The 23,403-nt window shown below is 37.7% G+C and overlaps 1 protein-coding gene and 1 long non-coding RNA gene across 3 annotated transcripts in view; one reads left to right on the top strand and one right to left on the bottom strand.

Moving 5' to 3' along the window:
- Positions 1-4,981, top strand: part of cpm (carboxypeptidase M) — a 44,877-nt gene extending 39,896 nt beyond the window's left edge. For both annotated transcript variants that reach the window (XM_077234096.1, XM_077234095.1), the window contains one exon: positions 4,298-4,981. In XM_077234096.1, the coding sequence (XP_077090211.1) occupies positions 4,298-4,486 (189 nt within the window). In that variant the 3' untranslated portion in view covers positions 4,487-4,981. The remainder of the gene's footprint in view (positions 1-4,297) is intronic.
- On the bottom strand, positions 461-22,287 carry LOC143741724 (uncharacterized). Its single transcript, XR_013205207.1, has 3 exons — positions 22,153-22,287; positions 5,870-6,008; positions 461-3,628 (listed from the first exon to the last, which is right to left on the bottom strand). It is a non-coding gene; the product is annotated as an uncharacterized LOC143741724 (long non-coding RNA).
- Between the last annotated feature and the right edge of the window lie 1,116 nt (positions 22,288-23,403).

A 23,403-nucleotide genomic window follows, 5' to 3' on the forward strand; every position in this document is an offset into this window, starting at 1 on the left:
TCTACCGCCAGCAGTCGATTTATATATTCTAGGTATTATCAACTGGCCGGAGTTTTGAGATCGCAATAGACGTCAAGGACTATAATGCGTTAAGAGCTCGCTCAAGTACTGGGGAGCTAAACCATTTAGTGCTTTGTAAGTAATCAGCAATATTTTAAAATTTATACGATGTTTAATAGGGAGCTAATATGGTCGTACTTCCTGGTTCTGGTAAGAACTCTAGCGGCTGCGTTTTGGACCAGCTGTAGTTTGTTTATTAAGTGTGCAGGGCAACCACCCAGTAGAGCATTACAATAATCTAGCCATGAACGCATGAACTAGTTGTTCCGCATTTGTCAATGAGAGCATATGACGTAATTTAGATATATTTTTAAGATGGAAAAATGCGGTTTTACAGACACTAGACACGTGACTTTCAAATGAAAGATTGGTATCAAAGAGCACACTTTGAGCACACACATACATAAAACAAATGTATTAGTTTGTTTTCACAAGTATAGGGTTAAGTATTTGTTCTGTTTATGCAAATTAGCTCATGCCGAATGAACTAACATGGTAATTAAAAAAAAAACTTAATTGTACATGATATCTTATGCATAGCTTATATGAACAGAAAAGTATTTGAATACATACAAATATATGCTTGTAGGCCGCCTTTGCAGAAACATCAGAATCAGTAAGAGCTTTATTGCCACGTGTGTTTGCACACAGTAGGAATTTTCTAGGTTAATGAAGCTTTCAGTTCACATGTATAGACATATGAACATTTTACAGTATCATGGATGATAAATTAAAGACAATTAACAAGACATTGCACTAAACAATGCCTTGGGAGACGCCTTACTGTTCAGGAGTAAGAAGGCGTTCCTGTGCGATCTAGTGTATTGAATCGCCGGCCGGAAGGCCAACAGTTCAAATAGGTTGTGGACGAGTACAGGTCCTGGAGGGTGAGCAGGGGAGCACCAATAATCCTTTCAGCAGTCCGGACTATGAAGGTAAAAGAGTAGCAAAACTCTGTAGCTGTATAATTGATAACTTGTACGCTGAAAATTACACTCGCGGGTCGTGTAAAATGCCGTTTGCAGTACAATCTCAATTAGGCACTTGCAACTCAAATTAAGAAAAATTAAGACCCGTTTAAAAATGATTTAAGACCCTGCCAGAAAACGTGGCTTAATGCATTAAGACAGTATGTGTTTACTGAGTTTGATCTTTTAATTCCACTATGTACAGAAAAGCAGATGAGCCAGGAATGAGACGAAAGAAAGCGCAAATGTGCAATGGAATGGTTAATGGATTAAGCCACGTTAGCGTTTCAGAACGTCCCTAAGGACGCGGGTTTCGTGACATCATCGCATACAAAAGTACCATTTCATTTAGGCTTGGGCGGTATCCAAATTTTGATACCGTCAAACCTCCTCCCTATTTTACCGGGGTATACGGTATTACCGTGACTAATTAAAAATTATGACATAAGGCTCAGACAGCGTCACCAAACTGTTGGCTTGTGTCTACACCGTTCAGAAACTGAATACCAGATCGGGCATAAAAAACACAAAAAAAAAAATCAAGGCCAACCCGTGCACGTTGTGTCTGATCCCTGTTGACGGCATTAAATGTAATATGAGCCGGAGCCCTATTTAGACTCGACTATTTTTAATACGTGGGCCGTTATAATATGGTGGCGCCAAATAATTGTTTAACCCAGATGCTGGGTGGTAGATATAAATACTATTTTTAAATGAGCAAAAATGGGACAATTAATAATATTTAATTATTTTAATTATGACAATTGTATTCATTTTATTAATTCATTTAAATTAAATTAACAAGCAACAAGCAACAAGTGCATTTGTAAATCCGGTCACACGGTCCATTGATTTTTATTAATACAACTTTTCTGTCAGTGCTGCAAAGATTAAGCTGAACGCCCATATATAGAGAGAAATGCAAATCATGGATTACATAATCAGAAGGTATAGGCTAGCCTTTTTCTTTTCCTTTTGAATTGTTTCGTTTAAAGAAATTGACGATTGATATCTCCGCAGTGAACGCGCCTATAGAGAGAAATGCACATCATGGATTAATCAGAGAGTATGCTGCCTATATTTCTTTTCCTTTTGAATTGTTTAGTTTAAAGACATTGATGAATCGCCATCTTCATAGTGAACAATAGAGAGAAATGCACATCATGGATTAAAATAATCAGAGAGTAGGCTAGCCTATTTCTTTTCGTTTGGAATGGTTTCGTTTAATTTGATGATCGCCATTTCCGTATGAACACGCATAGAGAGAAATGCACATCATGGATTAAATAATCAGCGAGTGGCCTATTTCTTTTCGTTTTGAATTGTTTCGTTTTATGAAATTTCAAGCTTTATTTAGATATCTGTCATGTCTGTGAGACATACACTGAGTTTCGGTTAATTTATGATGAGATTTCAATGCAAGTGACCGCGGCGCGCCAGCGCATGATCAAGTCATGATTATGTTGTCTGATATATTTGATTCTTATTTATTATTGGTTGATAAAAAAAAAAATTAAAATTAGGATACAATTTATACAAAACAAAATTCCCTTTAAAGAAAGGCCTTTTACAAAATGAAACTTAATTAATTGGTCAATGTCTGACTCCCGATGCATCCCATCTTACTCGTGCTCTTCAGTTTTCATTATCAACGTAAAAAAAATAACATTATAATATTTTAACAAATATAAACTAATGCACTTATTTAATGAACTCGGGGCAAAATGCATCCTCGCAGCGGTGAGTGGGTCTTTGTTTCGGAGATGCGACATTAGGTTAGAGGTGTTTCCATCTCTCGCGGTCACCTTTTTTATTGCAACATTTACAAATTGCCTCGTCAGTATTTACCCTTCTCTCTCTCTCTCCTTCTCCTCCACACTGTCACTTGATGACAACTACATAAGCATTTTTAGGCATTGAATAAATTATATTTATTTATTATATATAAGTGCCGGTAATGACGGTATTGAAACTGATACCGTTGCTATTTTAAGACCCCGCGGTATACGATATTACCGAAATACCGCCCAACCCTAATTTCATTGGTTAAACGCCAACCAATAAAACGACTCCTTTGTGCCCTCCACCTCTCTAGCTGCCACTGAGTTGCAAAAGCCTAAGTGATGTAGTAATGTGAATGTAAGAATAAGTGCAAATATTATGTACTACAAGTTTGTGTCTATGTCTGTGAATGACATTTTACACATCGTAGTTGTGAGTGTAAATTTTAGCGTACAAGTACGAATAATTACTGCTACTCTTTTACCTTCATACCGGACTGTCTGGTGTAGTCTTCTTACGTGACTGTCCCAATTCTGGCCCTGGAAGTGACTCCCCGACGGCCACAGTGCTTATGATAAGATAAGGGAGTGTTGGGGTGTTCCTCCTGAAGTCCACTATCATCTCCACTGTTTGGGTTAGGGATAAAGTGTGTTCTCCTCAACCATGTAGGGGTGTAGTGGGGCACCAGTGCTGATCGTCCAGATGTTAGATGAGAATTTTCCCAGCCTCACTAGCTGTTACCTCTCTGTCAGGTAGTTGGTGACACAGAGAGCCCAGTTAATTTGGGCAGGAGAGTTCGGAATGAACGAAATAACATTCTGGAAGAAGGAAACACAATATGAAAACAACATCACAACATTTTAGCATCCTCACATCAAATCCATTTATATTTGGAATACAGACATACACTTCACTCAAGACAATTCTGCATGGACAAATTCACATACATCTTAAACAACTTGACAGCCATGACTAAACAAATAGTGCCGGGAGCACACAAGTGGTTATATAGACATGTTATTAGTCTTTTGTCTCCAGCTGCATTCAAAATTACTAATTGGTTATATTGTATTACCCTAGTGATGCGCAGTGACCGTCTCTTCTCCATGAGCTGTAGGACTGAGAGGTATAGGAGGTCATTTGTTCCGGCCGCCATAAGACTGTATAATGGATCTGTCTGAAGTGCATTATTTACTACTAATGATAGTATTTTGTTTTTGTGACTTCTTATTTTGTCTCTTTAACTGTTATCATCCGTGTTTTTATGAGTGTATTGCGGTGAGAATGCTTGTTGGTAGTCTACACACATATATGCTGCTGCTGGACATCTGAATTTCCCCTGTCGGGATGAATAAAGGCATCTATCTATCTAAATTTAATATACATAAAAATTGAGTAAAATTCTCCCTCCCAGAAACACTCAGAGGATTTGGTGTTGGATACATTGTTTTAACTACAGAGGTTACTCATTGTTGCTTTGTCTACAGGTGACACACCCAGGACACAACACCCTCACACAGAGCATTAAAGTGCCATATGGTCCCGACTCGTTCTCTGCCCTGACACACAACTTCCTCCTCCAGCAGAGCACAACAGGAACAGCACAACCCCAGTCCTGCACCACTGCAATCACGACACTTACCTTATTCATCCTACAAAGACTGCTGCTGTCCTGAGAGGGACCAAAGACTCTTTTAAACATTAAGGACAAAGTCAACTAGTTGCCTTTCTTGCACATATATATTTTTAATTCTGTACTAAATCATGATGCCATATCTAGCATTGTCAAACAATCAGTAGTACGCATGTAGGCAATTCTTTCACCAAGAACTGCTCAACCACTTTTAATTTAGGGGTTCACAGTTAATGCTTTCAATATTGGAAGACCAGTTGCTATGATACTGACATATTATGAAGACTGATAAAAGTTGAAGGATATGCGTGTACAATTTTTAACTCTTGGAAAAACTTAGTAGACATAATTGTTTTTATTTGGAGATGCTGCAGATAGTTTGTCAGGAAAATTACCTTAACCTTTTGCATATTAATGTGTATTTGCAGCTGTGTAACATGAAGACAACCAAGCCAAAAAAACTGGTGCTCTTTCTACCTCACTCTGTCTTACTCTTTTTTAAGACTGGCAGTGCCTTCAATAAACATCATACACAGGATCTAGTGTCAGATTTTTCATATGTAAGATACTGTATTTAAAACATGAGTAGTGCTGTAAAATCAATTAATCGCATCTAATAATGAATCTTACTTTTAAAGGAGTAAAAAGTCCAACACTGCTAAAATGTATTGCATGTTCACATTTGGAGACCCAAGTCAGGTAATATAAAAAAAAGGCCAACAAATATTTCAGTAACACTTTACAATAAGGTTCATTAGTTAATTACCTTGTTGACCTAAGAATACATGAATACTAATTAACATGACCCAAGAATGAACAATACTTATTCAGCATTTATTAATCTTAATATTAATATCAACATTTAATACATCATTAAAATCAAAGGTTTTATTTGTTAACATTAGTTAATGCACTGTGAACAGCTGTATTTGCACTAATTAACATTAACAAAGATGAATGAATACTGTAACAACTATTGCTCATTGTTAGTTGATACAGTAACTAATTTAATGAACCTTATTTTAAAGTGTTACCAATATATAATGACATTACAAACATTTACAGTCTTCTCTATTTTCCAAAGCCGTATGCCAGTATTTTATTTAAAGACGTGAGCTAATACCAACACTATGAATTAAAATTTCACTCAATTAGCCTATAGGTTTTAATGAAAGGCAAACATGTCTGAAATGTACATCTAGGCCTATCTCATGAAATTACTGATTAATAGCCCTATGAGTCATATAAACTTTTAAAAAAATATTTAAATACTAGCTACACTCAATTATTGTATCTATTTTTTCAGTTGTGTGTTTAGTATTACGGACTGCTTATTCAAACAACATGCCAGTGTATTTATTTACCGCACGATCCCTTGCGTAAAGGACATCGTTTTAAAAGGATTTCCGAATTCACCGTGGCTCACCATTGTTCCGAGTCTGTGGCAGGGTCTGCTCCCTCTCACTCCAGCAACGGTCAACTGTGTCATGTGGTACAGAAGTGCCATTCCAGCAACCAAGACAAACTGCTAACAGGGGGGAGTCCTTCAGTACATGCAAAGTCATCTGTGAAGATACAACATGAAGATACTCAAATCAATCAATGGAAAAACTATGTCATACTTAAGAAACATTTAATGAAAACGTAAGCATCAATATTATGCAACTATATTTTGTAAAAGGGACGCCCATCGACAGCAATTTCAAAGTATTCCTTTGCCAAACAATTGTTAGCATATACTACTTGATCTGAGATAGTATAGCTGCCTGAAACCATCAATTATTCTTGTCCGCACTGTTTGAATTGTCTTAAATAAGATAACCTCAAAATGTATCCTGGTTTCACAGACAAGGTTTAAGACTAGTCCCAGACTAAAATGCATGTTTTAACCGAAAGCAACTTGCACTGATATATCCTAAAATATATCAGTGCTATTGTTTTATCTTAAGATGAACACCAGTAAAAAGAAAAGAAATCTAAGGCACGTTTATAAAAGCTTCTTTAAATGTCCTAATTGAACTAAGGTCTAATTCTGGCTTAATCTAAACCCTGTCTGTGAAACCAGCTCTATGCTACTTTAAGGGCCATTACATGGGCCACACACACGTTAAGATGGGCGAATATCCTCCACATGCATGTCACACGTCGACACGACTGTAAGCTTGGTTAGAAAAGAAATGAGAGAAGAAGAAAAAAAAAACGCAGCGTGAAACATTTCACAAGCCAGTTCAGTTGGGCACTTGGGGAAGGATTAAGGCTACGTTCACACTTCAGACTGAAACGACCCAATTCCGATTTTTTTGCCCCTATGCGACCTGTATCTGATCTTTTCATGACAGTCTGAACGACCCAGATCCGATCTTTTCAAATGCGACCCAGGCCACTTAGATATGTGGTCCAAATCCGATATGTATCCGATCTTTTGAAACGCGACTTCAATCTGAACGGCCAGGTCACATGTATCCGACCCGCACGTCATTGATATGCGACAAACGTCATAATTCTGCGTTGAAGTAGGCGGGAATGAGAAGATAAACAACAACTATGGCGGACGATGCTGAGACCAGTCAATGGAAGGGAAGCGAGGTTTCTGATTTAATTAATATTTGGGGGGACAGCTCTATTCAGGCCATGTTTACTTCCGAAAACAGCAAGTGACGTCGTTGAACGTTGAGTACTCTTCTGCGCATGCGGGTCACTTCTGGGTCATTTCACGTTCAAGTTCACGTTCACACAGGAGATCACAAAAGGTCGCATTTAATTGGAAATGTGAACGGCCTTGCAAAAAAATCGGATTTTTTCAAAAAATCGGAATTGAGCATTAAGCCCCTGCAGTGTGAACGAGGCCTAACTGACCAAAACTGTACTTTGAAACCTTTCTCATACTAGAGTAGTTAAGTTAGGCACTCAGGGAATGGTAAAGTGACCAAAACTGCACTGTGAAACATTTCACAAATCTATTTGGTGGAAATTAGCACAAGTGCTCCAACCTGGTAAAATGCATCTCTCCTTTCATGTATATTTTGCATTGTCCAAAAATAAATAAATGGAAAAAAAAAAATTTCAATCTTGTCTGTCATTTTTTTTTGTCTTATGAATTGTATCCTATTTTCCGTTATTACAGTTAACTACGCGAAGTGATATGGAACGGTAATGCGGTCAAGACCTGCCTGGAACTACTTTAGCCCTGCGTTTCCCTGAAAATAATTGCAGACCTTAGAACATTCACAACCAATCAGAATCATGCATTCAACAGCCTAGTAGACATATTAAGTTGACTTTTGAATTAAATGTTGTTTGGCCAATATTAAACAAGGATTTGATCATGCCTTAGGCTTAGTGTAACCAGGCCATTGGCGCCCTCTGTGGGCATTTGTTTCAACCCATATGATTACTTTGATACTTTATTTGAACCAATAATTATTGCTTGTTATATTTGGGTAACAATAAGGTTATTTTAGTTAGGCTAACACTAATGTAGCCTATTAACCAACGTGAACTAACAATGAACAATATATGTAACTATTTATTAATCTTTGTTAATGTTAGTTCACAGAACATTAATGTTAACAAATACAACCTTTGATTTTAATAATGTATTAGTAAATGTTGAAATTAAAATGAACTAAGATTAATAAATGCTGTTTAAGTATTGTTCATTCTAATTAACCTTATTGTAAAGTGTTACCTATATTTGTATTTTAAGTCATTTTAAAGGCTGTTGTTCACTCCGATAACTCGATTAAACAATTGACTAATCGATAGCTACAGCCCTTTAGCAATATACCTTGGATATATTATTTTTGCTATAATAGGGTTAGCATTATACCATTATACTTTTGGCTTTTGGCAAATACTAAAAACATGCACACTTTGTACTGAATAACAGTATACTTTATTACACTGCAAACCCCTGTAAGTTAACAGAACTCAAATTAAGCCTTTTGTTTTTGAACCTATAAATCTAATGTTTTAAATAGTTGATCCCATGCTACTGTCCATGATTACAGTAAAGTTATGTTCTTACTCAAATATTTTCAGTTAAAGGAATAGTCTGAATGAAAATTATGTCAACATTTACTCAACCTCAAGTTGTTTCAAACCTGTATGAATTTCTTTCTTCTGCTGAACACTAAAGAAGAGATTTTGAAGAATGTCGGTAACCAAACAGTTGATACACCCCATTGACTTCCATAGTATGAAAAAAAAAAACTAAAAATGGTACCCATTAACAGATTGAATTTAGGCTTTTATTCACATATAAACATCAACTCACACTGTGGTAATTCGAATCTCAAGCACGTTCACTTGACAGGAACCAATGAGGTTCATTCTAGTTTTAAAGGGTTAGTTCACCCAAAAATGTAAATTCTGTCAGTATTTACTCACCCTCATGTTGTTCCAACCCCGTAAGACCTTCGTTCATCTTCGGAACACGAATTAAGATATTTTTGATTAAATCCGAGACCTGGATGGTCCTTCATTTCAGAGTCACACTCAGGACCTTCAGGTCCAAATGGGCCGGAAGAGTGGGTTTCATATTTATTAAAAGAAAATCATAATTTTTTTTTTTACTTGTTTTTTATAATATTTTTTCTTTTCTTTTTTGGTGTTTTGAGAATTGTATGATTTATAATTAATATTTATCCAATAAATATGACCCATTTCCCCCCAGTTTTCCCCCCATTGAATATAATAGAAAATTATAAATAAATAAAAAAAATATATATATTTTTTTAAAGCTGTATTTCATTTTAGAAAGTCAAGCCTAGACCTAATGAAAGCAATTTTTGAAATGAGATGGATGCCATCTGGTGGAACAACTGAGCATTTTAAAAATGCAAAACACATAGGTAATCTGAATTTATTAGTTTGTTTATGTATAAAAGTGTGTGTGTGTGTGTGTGTGTGTGTGTGTGTGTGTGTGTGTGTGTGTGTGTGTGTGTGTGTGTGTGTGTGTGTGTGTGTGTGTGTGTTCGATATCCTACTAGTACGCATTTATTTCATCTTACTTTTGTAACTAGTTTGAACAAAAGTCTTACTAGTAAGATGAAATAAATGCGTAATAGTAGGATATCGAATAAATGCTCAAGGGGCTTTCCATATGCCATTCAAAATGAATTGTTGATATCAAGAATTGATTTCTTACTAGTAAAAATAAATGTTGATATCAATAATTACATTGTTACTAGTTGAAATGTCTATTCTTGATATCAACAATTAAATTGCTACTAGTAAAAATGTTAATTTTTGATATCTGAAAATGTATTTCTGATATCAATATAATTTCAGATATCTAAAATGGCTTTCTTACTAGTAACAATTACATTCATGATATGAGAAATTAACATTGTCGCTAGTGAAAATGGAATTATTGATATCAAAAATGAAAATTTTTACTAGTAGCAATTCAATTGTTGATATCAAGAATAGACATTTCAACTAGTGACAATTGAATTATTGATATCAAAAATAAACGTTTTTACTAAGAATTGTATTTCTGTTATGTGAAATTGGAATTTCAACTAGTAAGAAATCAATTCTTTATATGAACAATTGATTTTGAATGGCAGCCTATGGTGACTTTTCAGTAGTGAAAATACAATTACAGATAAAGAATTATAGTTCTTACTAGTTGAAATTCAGTTGCTGATAGTAAAAGTTATAATTTTATCTAGTGAAAATTAATTTGTGGATATCAGGAATTAGCATTGTTACTAGTGGAAATGTAGTTTCTGATATCAAAAATTGCCATTGTTACTAGTAGAAATCTAATTCCTGATATCAATAAATATTATTTTAACTAGTAAAAATTGAATTGTAGCTAAAACGGCCTGCCATACCGGCGTGCATGTTAATCACTGAGTGCATTCACACCGGTAGCAGGAGCAGCGCGTGAGCGTCGAGCAGGAGCGTCGCGTGAGCAGCGGGGAAGCGGGGTTTCGGCGCAGAGTCTAATTTTGCTGCGCTGCTTGTGCTCAATTAAAGTGATTGTTTAGCCTGGCTGGACATGTGGCAGACGAGAGAACAACTGTTTGCGAAATAAAACTTGCCATTGATGTACAAGTGATTGCAATAGGCCTGTGTGTGTGTGTGTGTGTGTGTGTGTGTGTGTGTGTGTGTGTGTGTGTGTGTGTGTTGAAAAACATCTTTATACTGCAAGGCTATATTTATTTTATTTTTATTTGCTATTTATATATTATTTTATTGCCATTACCTGTTTTCATACAGAAGTTTAGTTTCCTAAATAAGTAAATATATCACTTTTATTTTAGTTAAATATATGGAAATGAAAATGGTTCTTCCATACCAAAACACTGCACTTAGATGTGTGTGAATTTCCCACACCAGGAGTAATAATTTATATAGTTCTATTTTATTTAATTTATTCAATATATATATATATATATATATATATATATATATATATATATATATATATATATATATATATAGTGGTTAAATGGGGCCAGGGCTCTCCAGGGCTTAGCCCCGGCACATAAGCCTGCTCGTTTGCAGTCAGTTGTCTACTGGAAATTATGTCACATACAATTTGATGAAAGTGATGCTTTTGCATAAAACATATTTCTGACAATAAATGAAAGATTTTTAAAATGGCATGTCTATTTTGTCTCGGCAGAGCTGAGATGAGTACAATCGGAACACGGCCGTATTCTTAATCGACCATGATCGCGCACCGCTCGCGCACGCGCATGCGCATCTAGGTGACACGGATAAATGTTCCTGGGAGATCCGTAGTTGCGCGGGATCATAGATATAAACACTAGATGTCGGCTTGGCTACGGCAGTTCATTGGAACGAATGCGTCAATATAGCCGCCATCTTGAAACAGGGGAACCCCTCATCAGCGTCAATATAGGAAAAGGTCTAACGGAAATAAAATCACTATAAATCGTCATGAATGCGATTTTCTAGTTGTTTTCGTTCGTTCCAACGGTCAGACATGTATTTATTATAGAGTCCAAAGTAGGGCTGAACGATTATGTAAAATAATCTAATTGGGATTTTTTTAACCAATATTGCGATTGCGATTTAATATGCGATTACTTTAAGTTCTTTACCTTCTGTATTAGTCGACAAAGACAAGCAATAAATCATTGTACAGTAGGGATGGGAATCTTTAGGCAGCTCATGATCTGATCTAATTTTTTTCTTATTAATTAATCTTAACACTTAAAATATATATATATATATATATATATATATATATATATATATATATATATAAACATTTAATTAAACCTAGGGCTGCAACTAACGATTATTTTGATAATCGATTAATCGGACGATTATTTTTTTGATTAATCGATTAATCGGATAGAAATTAAATTAGATTTGTTTTTTTATTATAACTAAATAAAACCGTAAATCAGGGTATTTATGTGTAAAAGTGTACTTTAAAAAGTGCAAAAGCCACACATTGAGTTTTACTAATATCAATATTTGCATTGTTTTTAATGATAATTGCTGATGGCAAGTTGACAAACATGATTATTGTTAAAAAAATGATATCCAACATATTATGTTTTAACACAATTTTTGTTAAAACAAATTTACACAGACATGTTGTTCAGATGTGAATATCTGAACTAAAAACAGACTAAAAACATCTAAAATATATAATTCATTTAATTTTTATTTAAAATTAATTATATATAAGGAATATAAGGATAAAGAATATAATATATATTATATATATAATATATAAAAGAATATAATATAAGGATAAATTGATTAAATAAATATAGAAAGACTGAAAACAATTGTGTGAATGTAGAGCCGCAGTAGATCGCGTTTGAAAAACAATTAAAACTTAGTAGACAAATGCTATAAAAAGAGAACGGAATGGAGGTAACGTTACCCAGCAAGCTAACAGGCTTGAGTAAAGGACAGGAGAAATTATGCATTAGTGCACAAGCATTCGCTGAAAACCACTGAGTACAGTGACTAAAAAAACAATATTTTACTGCTGCTGTTATTAACTGCCTTTGTATTTAATGCTTCACTTTGTAAACACCGTTTTAATTTAACCTATTTCTGCGGTAGCGCTATTTTAATCCATCACTTACGTTGCGAGCGAACTGATTGCGCAACCTGATGCTCGAGACAAAATACAGACATCCCGGAAGTCCCGGGAGTCTCCCGCATATTGATTGCGGCTCCCTGATGCCCGCGAATTAGTTCAAACTCCCGAAATCTAGAGCGCGCAAACAAGAGCGCGCATGCGCGACAGAAGAGACTGCTCCAAACCGTGTAGCGCGCGCGCTCGGCAGAGCGCCTGAGGGAGAGAGACCTTGCGTGTGTGTGCGTACCAGTAAACGCTCCCCGTGACGTAAGCAGACCAACTAATCGATAATGACATTCGTTGACAACGATTTTCATAATCGATTATAATCGATTTTATCGATTAGTTGTTGCAGCCCTAATTAAACCAATTACATGTTAAGATTTTTAAATGGGCTATAAACTAATATAGCTTCAAAATATAAAAGCTAGTAAATAAAGAGGAACAAAAAAAACATTACAAGCAATAAACAAAGAGTCCTTTCAGTATTTAAAAGTAGGCTGTCTAAACGTTTTCCATTCAAGAGCTGGAGTGATTTCCCCCCTATACCAGGGGTTTTCAAATTGGGTGAATGTGAGCCTCCCCTTACAGTGGGTTAGGACAGCCGAGCCCCCCCTTCCCCAAAATCCCGCCTGCCTGCCCTAACCCACAAACGCCTCTGCAGTAAATGCCATCTTTTGTGTGTTCCAGGCAGGAAATGGTGAGTTTCAATAAAAACTGACAAAATGTAAATATTTTTTAATATTGTATTTGAAGACATTTTATTTCCACAACTTTTTAAAAAGTGCATTCATAAACTATTCTTTGCAACAGCAAATCATTTCCAACTTTATGCAGTCCTAATTAAGGTACTTTTAAAATAACTGAACATCAGTAAGCCTAACCACAAGTCAACAAAACATGCTTGATGCTTAACATGTGTAATGCAACGAGTAGCAATGTTTCGCCGATGTTATGGGGTTTGCCTGCCTTCGCTATACGTGACACGATAAGATGCTTCTGTCGCCTTTATGTTAAAGCGGTTTATGTTAAAGCACTATGCAGGATTTCTGTTTTTGTCAAACAGCGATCCCTAGAGTCGCTGTAGAGTACTTGTATTTAACGTTACTGTCGTAAACACCACTCACGCAGAGCGTATCTGCACTCACGGCCTCTGCACTTCATAATAATAAAGTAGCCTACCGCTTTAGGCTTACCTGAGCCTAAATGCCAGATGACACCAATAAAGTGTATCATGTACGTCGCATTATTTCGCAGGGCTCTCAAGTTTTGAAGACAGGCAAGAGTGACATCCAGCCGACAGATACATTTTTGTCATTGGTTGTTGCGTTAAATCTTACCCAGATACAATAGTGCTATTTTCGGATTGGCTATTGTGTAGCTCGACGAACAACACCAGAGGAGACGCGCTTGATTCCTGCCGGTTCCACAGAGAGAGCGGCACGGCCAGAGTTTTGGGCTCTGCGGCATATTAAATATATTACAAATAGTTTTTCAGCGTGAGAAATACAATGTGTGGCGGGAGAGCGTGACAAAGGACCGAAATGAGTGACTGTCACGCTCAATGCGTGACACTTGACAGCCCTGATTTCGTAACAATGTCCGTTATGATGTTGTTAGACATGATTATTGCAATTTATGATAATAGTTTGCAAATTGCGCTCATTTACACTATTTACAACATGTAGGCTTATTTATGTCCTGATAATTATGTGAGATATTGACAACTGTTCTCATGATAATCGCAGGAATCAACTTTAACTGTGAAAGCCTGAGCAAGTAGGACTCTTGTCCGGTTCCTCGCGCTGTCAGATTCTCGTTACCTTTTACTAGACTCTTCCGACCGCGCTTCCTTCGTTTTTTTCTCCATTCTGAAAACGCAGGTCCAATGTTTACTCGTGTCTGACTCATCGCTCGGTCAGTCTGCCATTTCCTCTTTCTCTGTTCCTCCGACAATGCTTTTCTAGCTTTCTGCTTCTTATATGCCAGCTTTGCCATGGGACGATAGTTGTTCTTATAGCTAGCCGTATCCTGGATGGGGGCGTGTACGCGTGCAGTGCCGTAAAGCAATTCGTTACCTCGCGAGACCTGATATCACATGATACTTCCTAACACTGAGGCCGGCAGCCCGCCGGTCCAAAGTTGCAAGGGTGGTTTTGCGGCTCACAGGCACCAGGGGGGTGCGAGACGACCACCATTCAACACGAAATCAGTAATATAAACATTACAATGACTACGTTTACATGCAGCCAAATTTCGGGTTATGGTCGGGTTAAGGTCACTATTCGGGTTTCTGAAACATTAGGGATAACCCGTTTACATGCGTGAGCGGAGAGAGTTACTCCTGTATACATGGAATTGCAATATCCCGATGTAAACGCGGCGCGCGGTTAGCGTCTGGACGTACGGACAACCTTAAGACGCAATATGCGTCATTTCCGATTCTTCTTCCTGTATCCAAAGACAACAACAACAGCAGCACGCGGATAATGAATAGTTCGGGGCAGATAGCGATCGCCTTTGTTTGCGCTTTGGTGCTGGTAACGTTACTGACCTCGCTCCAAAAGTATGCTGTGCTGCGTCTCGCCATGTTTACTTCCGGTATACTGCACGCGGGGTTTTGTATGCGCCGAGAAGTTTCTCTACTCAAAAGACCAAGATTCCTTGCGAATAGAACATGCGCAGAACACACATCACTATGGGGATATGCCGATGCGCGTTTAAATGACCAAAAATTCGGGTTAGAAAAGGGGTACCCCAGGTATAATATCCCGGTTTTTAAAATCCGGAATATGAGCATATTCAGGTTTTGGCCGGTGTTTACATGGCCGTTCAAAACCGGGTTATTGCTAATATCCCGGTTTTGAACGGGTTATTGGCTGCATGTAAACGTAGTCACTGACTCCAAAGCTGTTCGGTTAAGGTAAAAAAGTTACTTAGTTCTGCTTTAATAGTGCCAAACAACTGTATCATGCTTTTTTGTGACTGCAAATCATCACGTTTCCTCTCAAAAAACTAAACTGGCTTGCTCACTAAATTTGTGTGCTTAGTTTCAATGTGACGCCAAAGTTTGCATGGTCTCATGCAATAATTTGCTAGCACCTCCTTGCAGATCACACACTGCGGCAGAGGTGCAGCCTCTGACCCCGACTACTCAGGATCATATTTCCTACGTTTTTTGATGGGTCCTGTCTCATCCCTTAATGCTGACTTTTGTTGACTTGGGACAAGGAAACGATGCATTTTAAAGCTAATACACGCTTTACACACAATTACCGATATCGGGGGCTAAAGTTCTGAGTCTGAATTTTTTTATGGCACCTTTTTATGAATAAAGGCCATTATCACTGACATTAATATAGCTACTGATGTCTTCATGAAAATGATTTTCCCCAAAATGTTTAACATTTATTAGGCTTCAAAAAATATAACAACTTTTAATTTAAGTTAACTTAAAACAATCCTCACTTAAACCCATAATAAATGTCATATTTCCCTGTAGGCTACCTTTCCTGTCTAACAGGTATGAAATATACAGAAATTGAATAAAGTTATAAAACAGTTTGCACTGCATAAATTATAAATGAAATCTAGATTAAGCCTTATTAAAGCTACAAGCGTTCTTTAGTCAAGAGCAGTGAGTAATTTTCTCTGTTCCCTTTGTTCTTTGGTTAACTTTACTGACAGAGAGAATGAGTGCCGTTGTCACTTTAAGATCTGCCACATCTCTAACTACTCTTTACTTCCATTTAAGATTTTATTTAACTCATTTAGGACTGTTCTTGTGAGGATACTCGACAAAACGCGCGTCTTTCTGTGTGTGTGTGTGTGTGTGAGTGTCAGGAGGACATTCCCTGACAGCGGATTCTCTTTTCGTCTTGTCGCGAATGAATGGTTTAAAAGCATTTGCGTGAATAAGAGCGTGATCATATACAAACATGTATCGCATGCGTTGCCGGAATACTTTAAGCCCTGCGATATTAATAGAGCTGCATACAGAGTTATTTTTTCTTCGCATGTAGGGCCTCCCCTGTGGCTCTTTGGCGCCCCCCAGGGGAGGCGCGCCTCACATATTGAAAACCGCTGCCCTATACGATAAGCTGCATTCACACTAATGCACATATCTCTTTTGAAATTGTAAATGTGGTTTGTCTTGTTCGTTTAAGATATAACGACCGTTTACATTAATTTCGCGGTAAAGTACATTTAACCAATGAGTCGCTCACAGCCGCATGTACGAGCACTCTTCACAAAGCGCGCGTAAGTAAGGAAAATTCCGGCGGCCAAGACCGCGCACTGCAAGAGTAACATCAAAGCGGCAAAACCTGTGCAATAAAGCCAGCAACTGTCCTTTACTGTCCCAACTGTGAACTTTATGAAAGATTATTTTTTGGAAGGTTCGAGCAGTGTCGTGTGTGTGTGTGTGTGTGTGTGTGTGTGTGTGTGTGTGTGTGTGTGTGTGTGTGTGTGTGTGAGAGAGAGAGAGAATTAGAAGCAAGCAGGATACGGTTGTTTCTAAAGCACGCGCAGCGTCATCACGCATGTGTGTTTAAAAACTAAGCTCAGACTCGATTCTGAAATTCTCTGAATTGATCCAGAATTGTTGGAGAGAGAATAAATAACACAATATCACATACATAAAAATAAACTCTTCTTTCCTGTATGCCAGACCTATATGCGTAGCGTGGCAAGTTGATGCTTGATCTGCAGACTGCGTTTCTCTCGCGTGTCACGTGACCAGTGTAATCGCATTTTTTGCGGTTACAAAATCGCATTTCATCATATTGCGATATTATCGCAAATGCAATTAATCGTTCAGCCCTAATCCAGAGAAATGAAAAAAAAAATTACAAAATTTCACAATCTTGTGAAATGTCATCCCTTGCTGTCTGGTTTTTAGATTTCGTTCGTGTAAACATCCATACGCAGCACAAACGTCCGGCATCATCCATGAATTCAGCGTAACCTAGATACTTCCTATGACAAGACCCCTGTTCCAAGATGGCGGTGGTTTTGACGCATGTTTAGAACCCAAAGGCGACATCTAGTGTTTATATCTATGGCGCGGGATGTGGAAGCGCGCAAAAGTTCCAGAAATGTACAAAAAGTGCCCTGGCCTTGAATGACAAGGTAAGGAAAATAAGACTAAATCAAAATTAAATAACCAAGACTAGGTTGACCATGTGATTTTTCTCAGGAGATGTTTTGAGCATTTTACTTCAGACACCAGATTATCAGCAAACTGCCAAGAGAACTGCTAGCTGGCTACTCAAAATAAACTAGCAATCTATTCAGTCAGCATATTTGTATTTGATCTCTGTGAATTATAGAAATATAAGACTTGCTAGACCTACTTTAACTACCAAGCAACCTTTCCACAAGGATAGATTGATTTTATTTTTGTGACTTGTGCATATCTTGATGAGAAATGACGCAGAGTAGGCTGTGTGTGTGTGTGTGTGTGTGTGTGTGTGTGTGTGTGTGTGTGTTGTAGTAGTAAAGAGAGAGAATGGGAGAAGGAAGTGTGTGTGAGGTGGACCTGGTCACCACAGACCCAAATCTTCTCAGCTGTTGCTACTGTCATATGCTGCACTGTCTCTTCATGTGGCACATTATGTTTGGCACATTGTATGGGTCACTACACAGGTCCATCTAAAAAAATTAGCATATTGTGATAAAGTTCATTATTTTCCATAATGTAATGATAAAAATTAAACTTTCATATATTTTAGATTCATTGCACACCAACTGAAATATTTCAGGTCTTTTATTGTTTTAATACTGATGATTTTGGCATACAGCTCATGAAAACCCAAAATTCCTATCTCAAAAAATTAGCATTTTTCATTCGACCAATAAAAGAAGTGTTTTTAATACAAAAAAAGTCAACCTTCAAATAATTATGTTCAGTTATGCACTCAATACTTGGTCGGGAATCCTTTTGCAGAAATGACTGCTTCAATGCGGCGTGGCATGGAGGCAATCAGCCTGTGGCACTGCTGAGAAGTTATGGAGGCCCAGGATGCTTCGATAGCGACCTTAAGCTCATCCAGAGTATTGGGTCTTGCGTCTCTCAACTTTCTCTTCACAATATCCCACAGATTCTCTATGGGGTTCAGGTCAGGAGAGTTGGCAGGCCAATTGAGCACAGTAATACCATGGTCAGTAAACCATTTACCAGTGGTTTTGGCACTGTGAGCAGGTGCCAGGTCGTGCTGAAAAAAGAAATCTTCATCTCCATAAAGCTTTTCAGCAGATGGAAGCATGAAGTGCTCCAAAATCGCCTGATAGCTAGCTGCATTGACCCTGCCCTTGATAAAACACAGTGGACCAACACCAGCAGCTGACGAGGCACCCCAGACCATCACTGACTGTGGGTACTTGACACTGGACTTCAGGCATTTCCTCCTCCCCAGTCTTCCTCCAGACTCTGGCATCTTGATTTCAGAATGACATGCAAAATTTGCTTTCATCCGAAAAAAGTACTTTGGACCACTGAGCAACAGTCCAGTGCTGCTTCTCTGTAGCCCAGGTCAGGCGCTTCTGCCGCTGTTTCTGGTTCCAAAGTTGCTTGACCTGGGGAATGCGGCACCTGTAGCCCATTTCCTGCACACACCTGTGAACGGTGGCTTTGGATGTTTCTACTCCAGACTCAGTCCACTGCTTCCGCAGGTCCCACAAGGTCTGGAATCGGTCCTTCTCCACAATCTTCCTCAGGGTCCGGTCACCTCTTCTCGTTGTGCAGCGTTTTTTGCCACACTTTTTCCTTCCCACAGACTTCCCACTGAGGTGCCTTGATACAGTACTCTGGGAACAGCCTATTTGTTCAGAAATTTCTTTCTGTGTCTTACCCTCTTGCTTGAGGGTGTCAATGATGGCCTTCTGGACAGCAGTCAGGTCGCCAGTCTTACCCATGATTGCGGTTTTGAGTAATGAAACAGGCTGGGAGTTTTTAAAAGCCTCAGGAATCTTTTGCAGGTGTTTAGAGTTAATTAGTTGATTCAGATGATTAGGTTAATAGCTCGTTTAGAGACCCTTTTCATGATATGCTAATTTTTTGAGATAGGAATTTTGGGTTTTTATGAGCTGTATGCCAAAATCATCAGTATTAAAACAATAAAAGACCTGAAATATTTCAGTTGGTGTGCAATGAATCTAAAATATATGAAAGTTTAATTTTTATCATTACATTATGGAAAATAATGAACTTTATCACAATATGCTAATTTTTTGAGAAGGACCTGTATATCATAAAGGTAATACAATGTGTAATCAAGTGATGACTGATTAACAGTAATGCAAATGCTAGATGTCTCAATACCTGTTGTTGTTGATACTACAACAATGCAAAGCTCTTAACCTTGCAGTTTTTCACATATCATGTAATACTCAATTTCTCCATTACTTTGCACAAAACTCTCCAGAAAGTGCTATTTAAAGGGTTAGTTCACCCAAAAATGAGAATTATGTCATTAATGACTCACCCTCATGTCCTTCCAAGCCCATAAGACCTCCGTTCATCTTCGGAACACAGTTTAAGATATTTTAGATTCAGTCCGAGAGCTTTCTCTCCCTCCATTGAAAATCTATGTATGGTATACAGTCCTTGTCCAGAAAGGAAATAAAGACATCATCAAAGTAGTCCATGTGACCTCAGTGGGTTAGTTAGAATTTTTGGAAGCATCGAAAATACATTTTGTTCTAAAAATAACAAAAACGACGACTTTATTCAGCATTGTATTCTCTTCCGGATCTGTTGTCAATCCGCTTTCATGAGTCCGTTCACGAGGCCAGTGACGCTGCTGACGTAAGACAAGCTGACGTGTTATCTGGTGCGCCCGAGCTTCGTTTACAGTCAGAGGGAGCAGCACGCTGTAAACAAAACAATCTTTACAAACATGTCTAAGGATTTCGACACAGGGGAAGACTTGCATTTTTTTTAACCAGACATATTTATTTGAACCCGTATACACGGACGCACCAGATAACACGTCAGCAGCGTCTTACGCCAGCAGCGTCACTGGCCTCGTGAACGCGGATTGACAACAGAACCGGAAGAGAATACAATGCTGAATAAAGTCATCGTTTTTGTTATTTTTCGAACAAAATGTATTTTCGATGTTTCAAAAAATTCTAACTAACCCCCTGAGGTCACGTGGACTACTTTGATGATGTCTTTATTGCCTTTCTGGACAAGGACAGTATACTAGGGATGGGGAAATGAAGCCTCGTGAAGCAATGAGCCTTTCCCCTAACTGTTCCGAGAAAAGATTCAAAGCTTCGAGAGTGTCGAGAACAGCGCCATCTGGTGCTTATTTAAAATAAAGCAGCCAGAAGCCTTTGTCAGATGAAGCAACCACAACACACTCCATAGTATCAATGTGACTGTTGTCTCTGTAAGGTATTTATCCACTTCTAGGATCGCATCAGAAGTGTCATTTGAGCTTGTTTGCGCTGGTCTACTGCACTGTCCAATAGAAGACAAAGGTTTCCACCTCAGAAGTGTGAGGATACAATTTTTTTGTTGGGAGTGACTACATGTACATTGACTGAATATAAGACAACAATTATACAATACAATGATAAAAAATAAAATAATAAATAAATAAATATTTATTTTTTCTTCTTCTTTTTTAGAAATGCATTCATTTGAAGCTATAGCTCAAAATATTCCCAGTTAGGGGAAGTCTTCCTTTTTTTTGCTGTTGCCATTGCTGTAAATGCAAACCCTTTACCAAACACCAACACCAAATTACCTAAAAAAACACCAAAAGTGCAACGATCTTACAAAAACAAAATTACACAACAAAAACAAAAAAATAATAAGTAGTTTTGGTTATTTAAATGTAATGTATTGATAAACTTTCAAAGTACAGCACTCTAGTCTCCTTACAAACCCATCCACCAGACTGAGCCAACAAGGACCTTCGAACCTTCTGACACCCAAAGCGAAACGCGCACGTGATTGGACAGAAAGTGAGGCTTCGTTTGTCATCGATCACGTGACCTCTGGGAAACCAATACACACCCCGGCACGGGGCTTCAATAGAAATTGCTTCACTTTCGCAAAACGCACATCGAAGCTTCAGTGTCATACGTAACATCACTACAGTATATCATACATAGATTTTCAATGGAGGGACAGAAAACTCTCGGACTAAATCTAAAATATCTTAAACTGTGTTCCGAAGATGAACGAAGGTCTTGCGGGCTTGGAACGACATGAGGGTCGTTAATGACATAATTTTCATTTTTGGGTGAACTAACCCTTTAATGGTTTATTTAAAAAAAAAAAAATTAAAAATTTCGGACCCCCCTAGGGAGAGCACCCCCACATAATAAATCCCAATTTAACCCCTGTGTGTGTGTATATATATATATATATATATATATATATATATATATATATACACTCGATCTACGAATGTCTTATGGGTTTGGAACAACACGAGGGTGAGTAAATAATTACCTAATTTGACATTTTTGGGTGACCTGTCCCTTTAAGGCAGCAATCGCGACCACGCGAACTTTGTTAACGTTACATCAAGCGAGAGAGAACTTATACACGTTCAGTATACAAACAACGCTCCACTTATTATTTCACATGATATTACACAACTTACCCGATCAAAGAAAACAAAAGTGCAAGGAAGAGGCGAGCAGTCCAAGGCGTTGGCCAACAATTCAGTTTGCATTTTGCAACAACTCTCCTCGCGGCTCACATAAGCACCACAACTATCATGACGTAGAGCCGCACTGCGCAGCTGCGGGAATTACGCGGGGTGCACCTGGTCTGGCGTGGTTACGTTGCCAAAAAATTACGTCAAACTTAACATTCAAAAGGCACCGAAAATTTGCAGCCCTTTCGGTGTAGCTGCAGAATACATTCTGATCCAAAAAGCCTGAACATCAGGAACCATGGACAAAATCCCATAGCATTTAAGCCTGTATAAACCACCCATACTGTTTCAAAGGGGCTGTGAAATGTTGTTTTTATTTTTTTTTTAAACAATGAAGAAATTAAGCTAGTGGAAGAATGACTAAAGTTTAGCATCGGGTCAGAAAGGTCATTGAAAGAAACAAGAACAGTGCACACTAATATTTATTTCTATGACCTAAATATTTCTGCAGGTGGCAGTGTTGCTCTTTTCTCATAGCCATTGGATTATTGGCTCTCATATACCGGTAAGTCAAACGTTTTTCTTTCTTTCCACAATACCTCTCTGTGTTGATTTGGCAACCAAATCATAGCAAATTGAAATACAAAAACATCTCAAGACTATAAATTAAATAGACGATCCCTCACTAAATAATATTAAATAATTTGTTGACACATTTACATTAATTGTGTTCTATATGTAATGCAATAATTATTAATAGTATTACAAGTTAATTATTTAAATTATTATCATTGTTATATAATAAATTTAGGGTATTGCATTGAATTTAACAAGTGAATATAATTACTACTTAATTTATGAGAACGAATCCAATAATACTTCCACCATGACTGATTTTAACAAACAGATATTCATTGGACCAGTTCTTTCTGTCCATTTCAGTAAACATAAATGTTTTAATGGCGAACAGATTGCCTATGGCAGAATTTTTCAGATGCCCTCTGCTTCTTCCTAAAGTGAATTATGCTAATTTTCTTTCTGAGTTCAAAAGAGGCCCTTGTGCAAACATTCTTAATGTAGCGCAGAGCATAAAAACAGAGAAACCATTTGCTCCTCTCTGTGGCTCTGAGCAGCTGTGGGCGTTAAAGAAGCTACACTTTGGACCACCTCCACCCCAGTGCTCATTTAAATGCACTTTAACAAGTAATGCATAAATCTCTGATTATGTCCGTCTTCTTACTTATCTTACAAGAA

The sequence above is a fragment of the Siphateles boraxobius genome, unplaced genomic scaffold (assembly GCF_051911475.1).
Source record: "Siphateles boraxobius isolate OS27281-9 unplaced genomic scaffold, OSU_SipBor_1 19, whole genome shotgun sequence".
In the NCBI taxonomy this organism is placed as follows: Eukaryota; Metazoa; Chordata; class Actinopteri; order Cypriniformes; family Leuciscidae; genus Siphateles; species Siphateles boraxobius.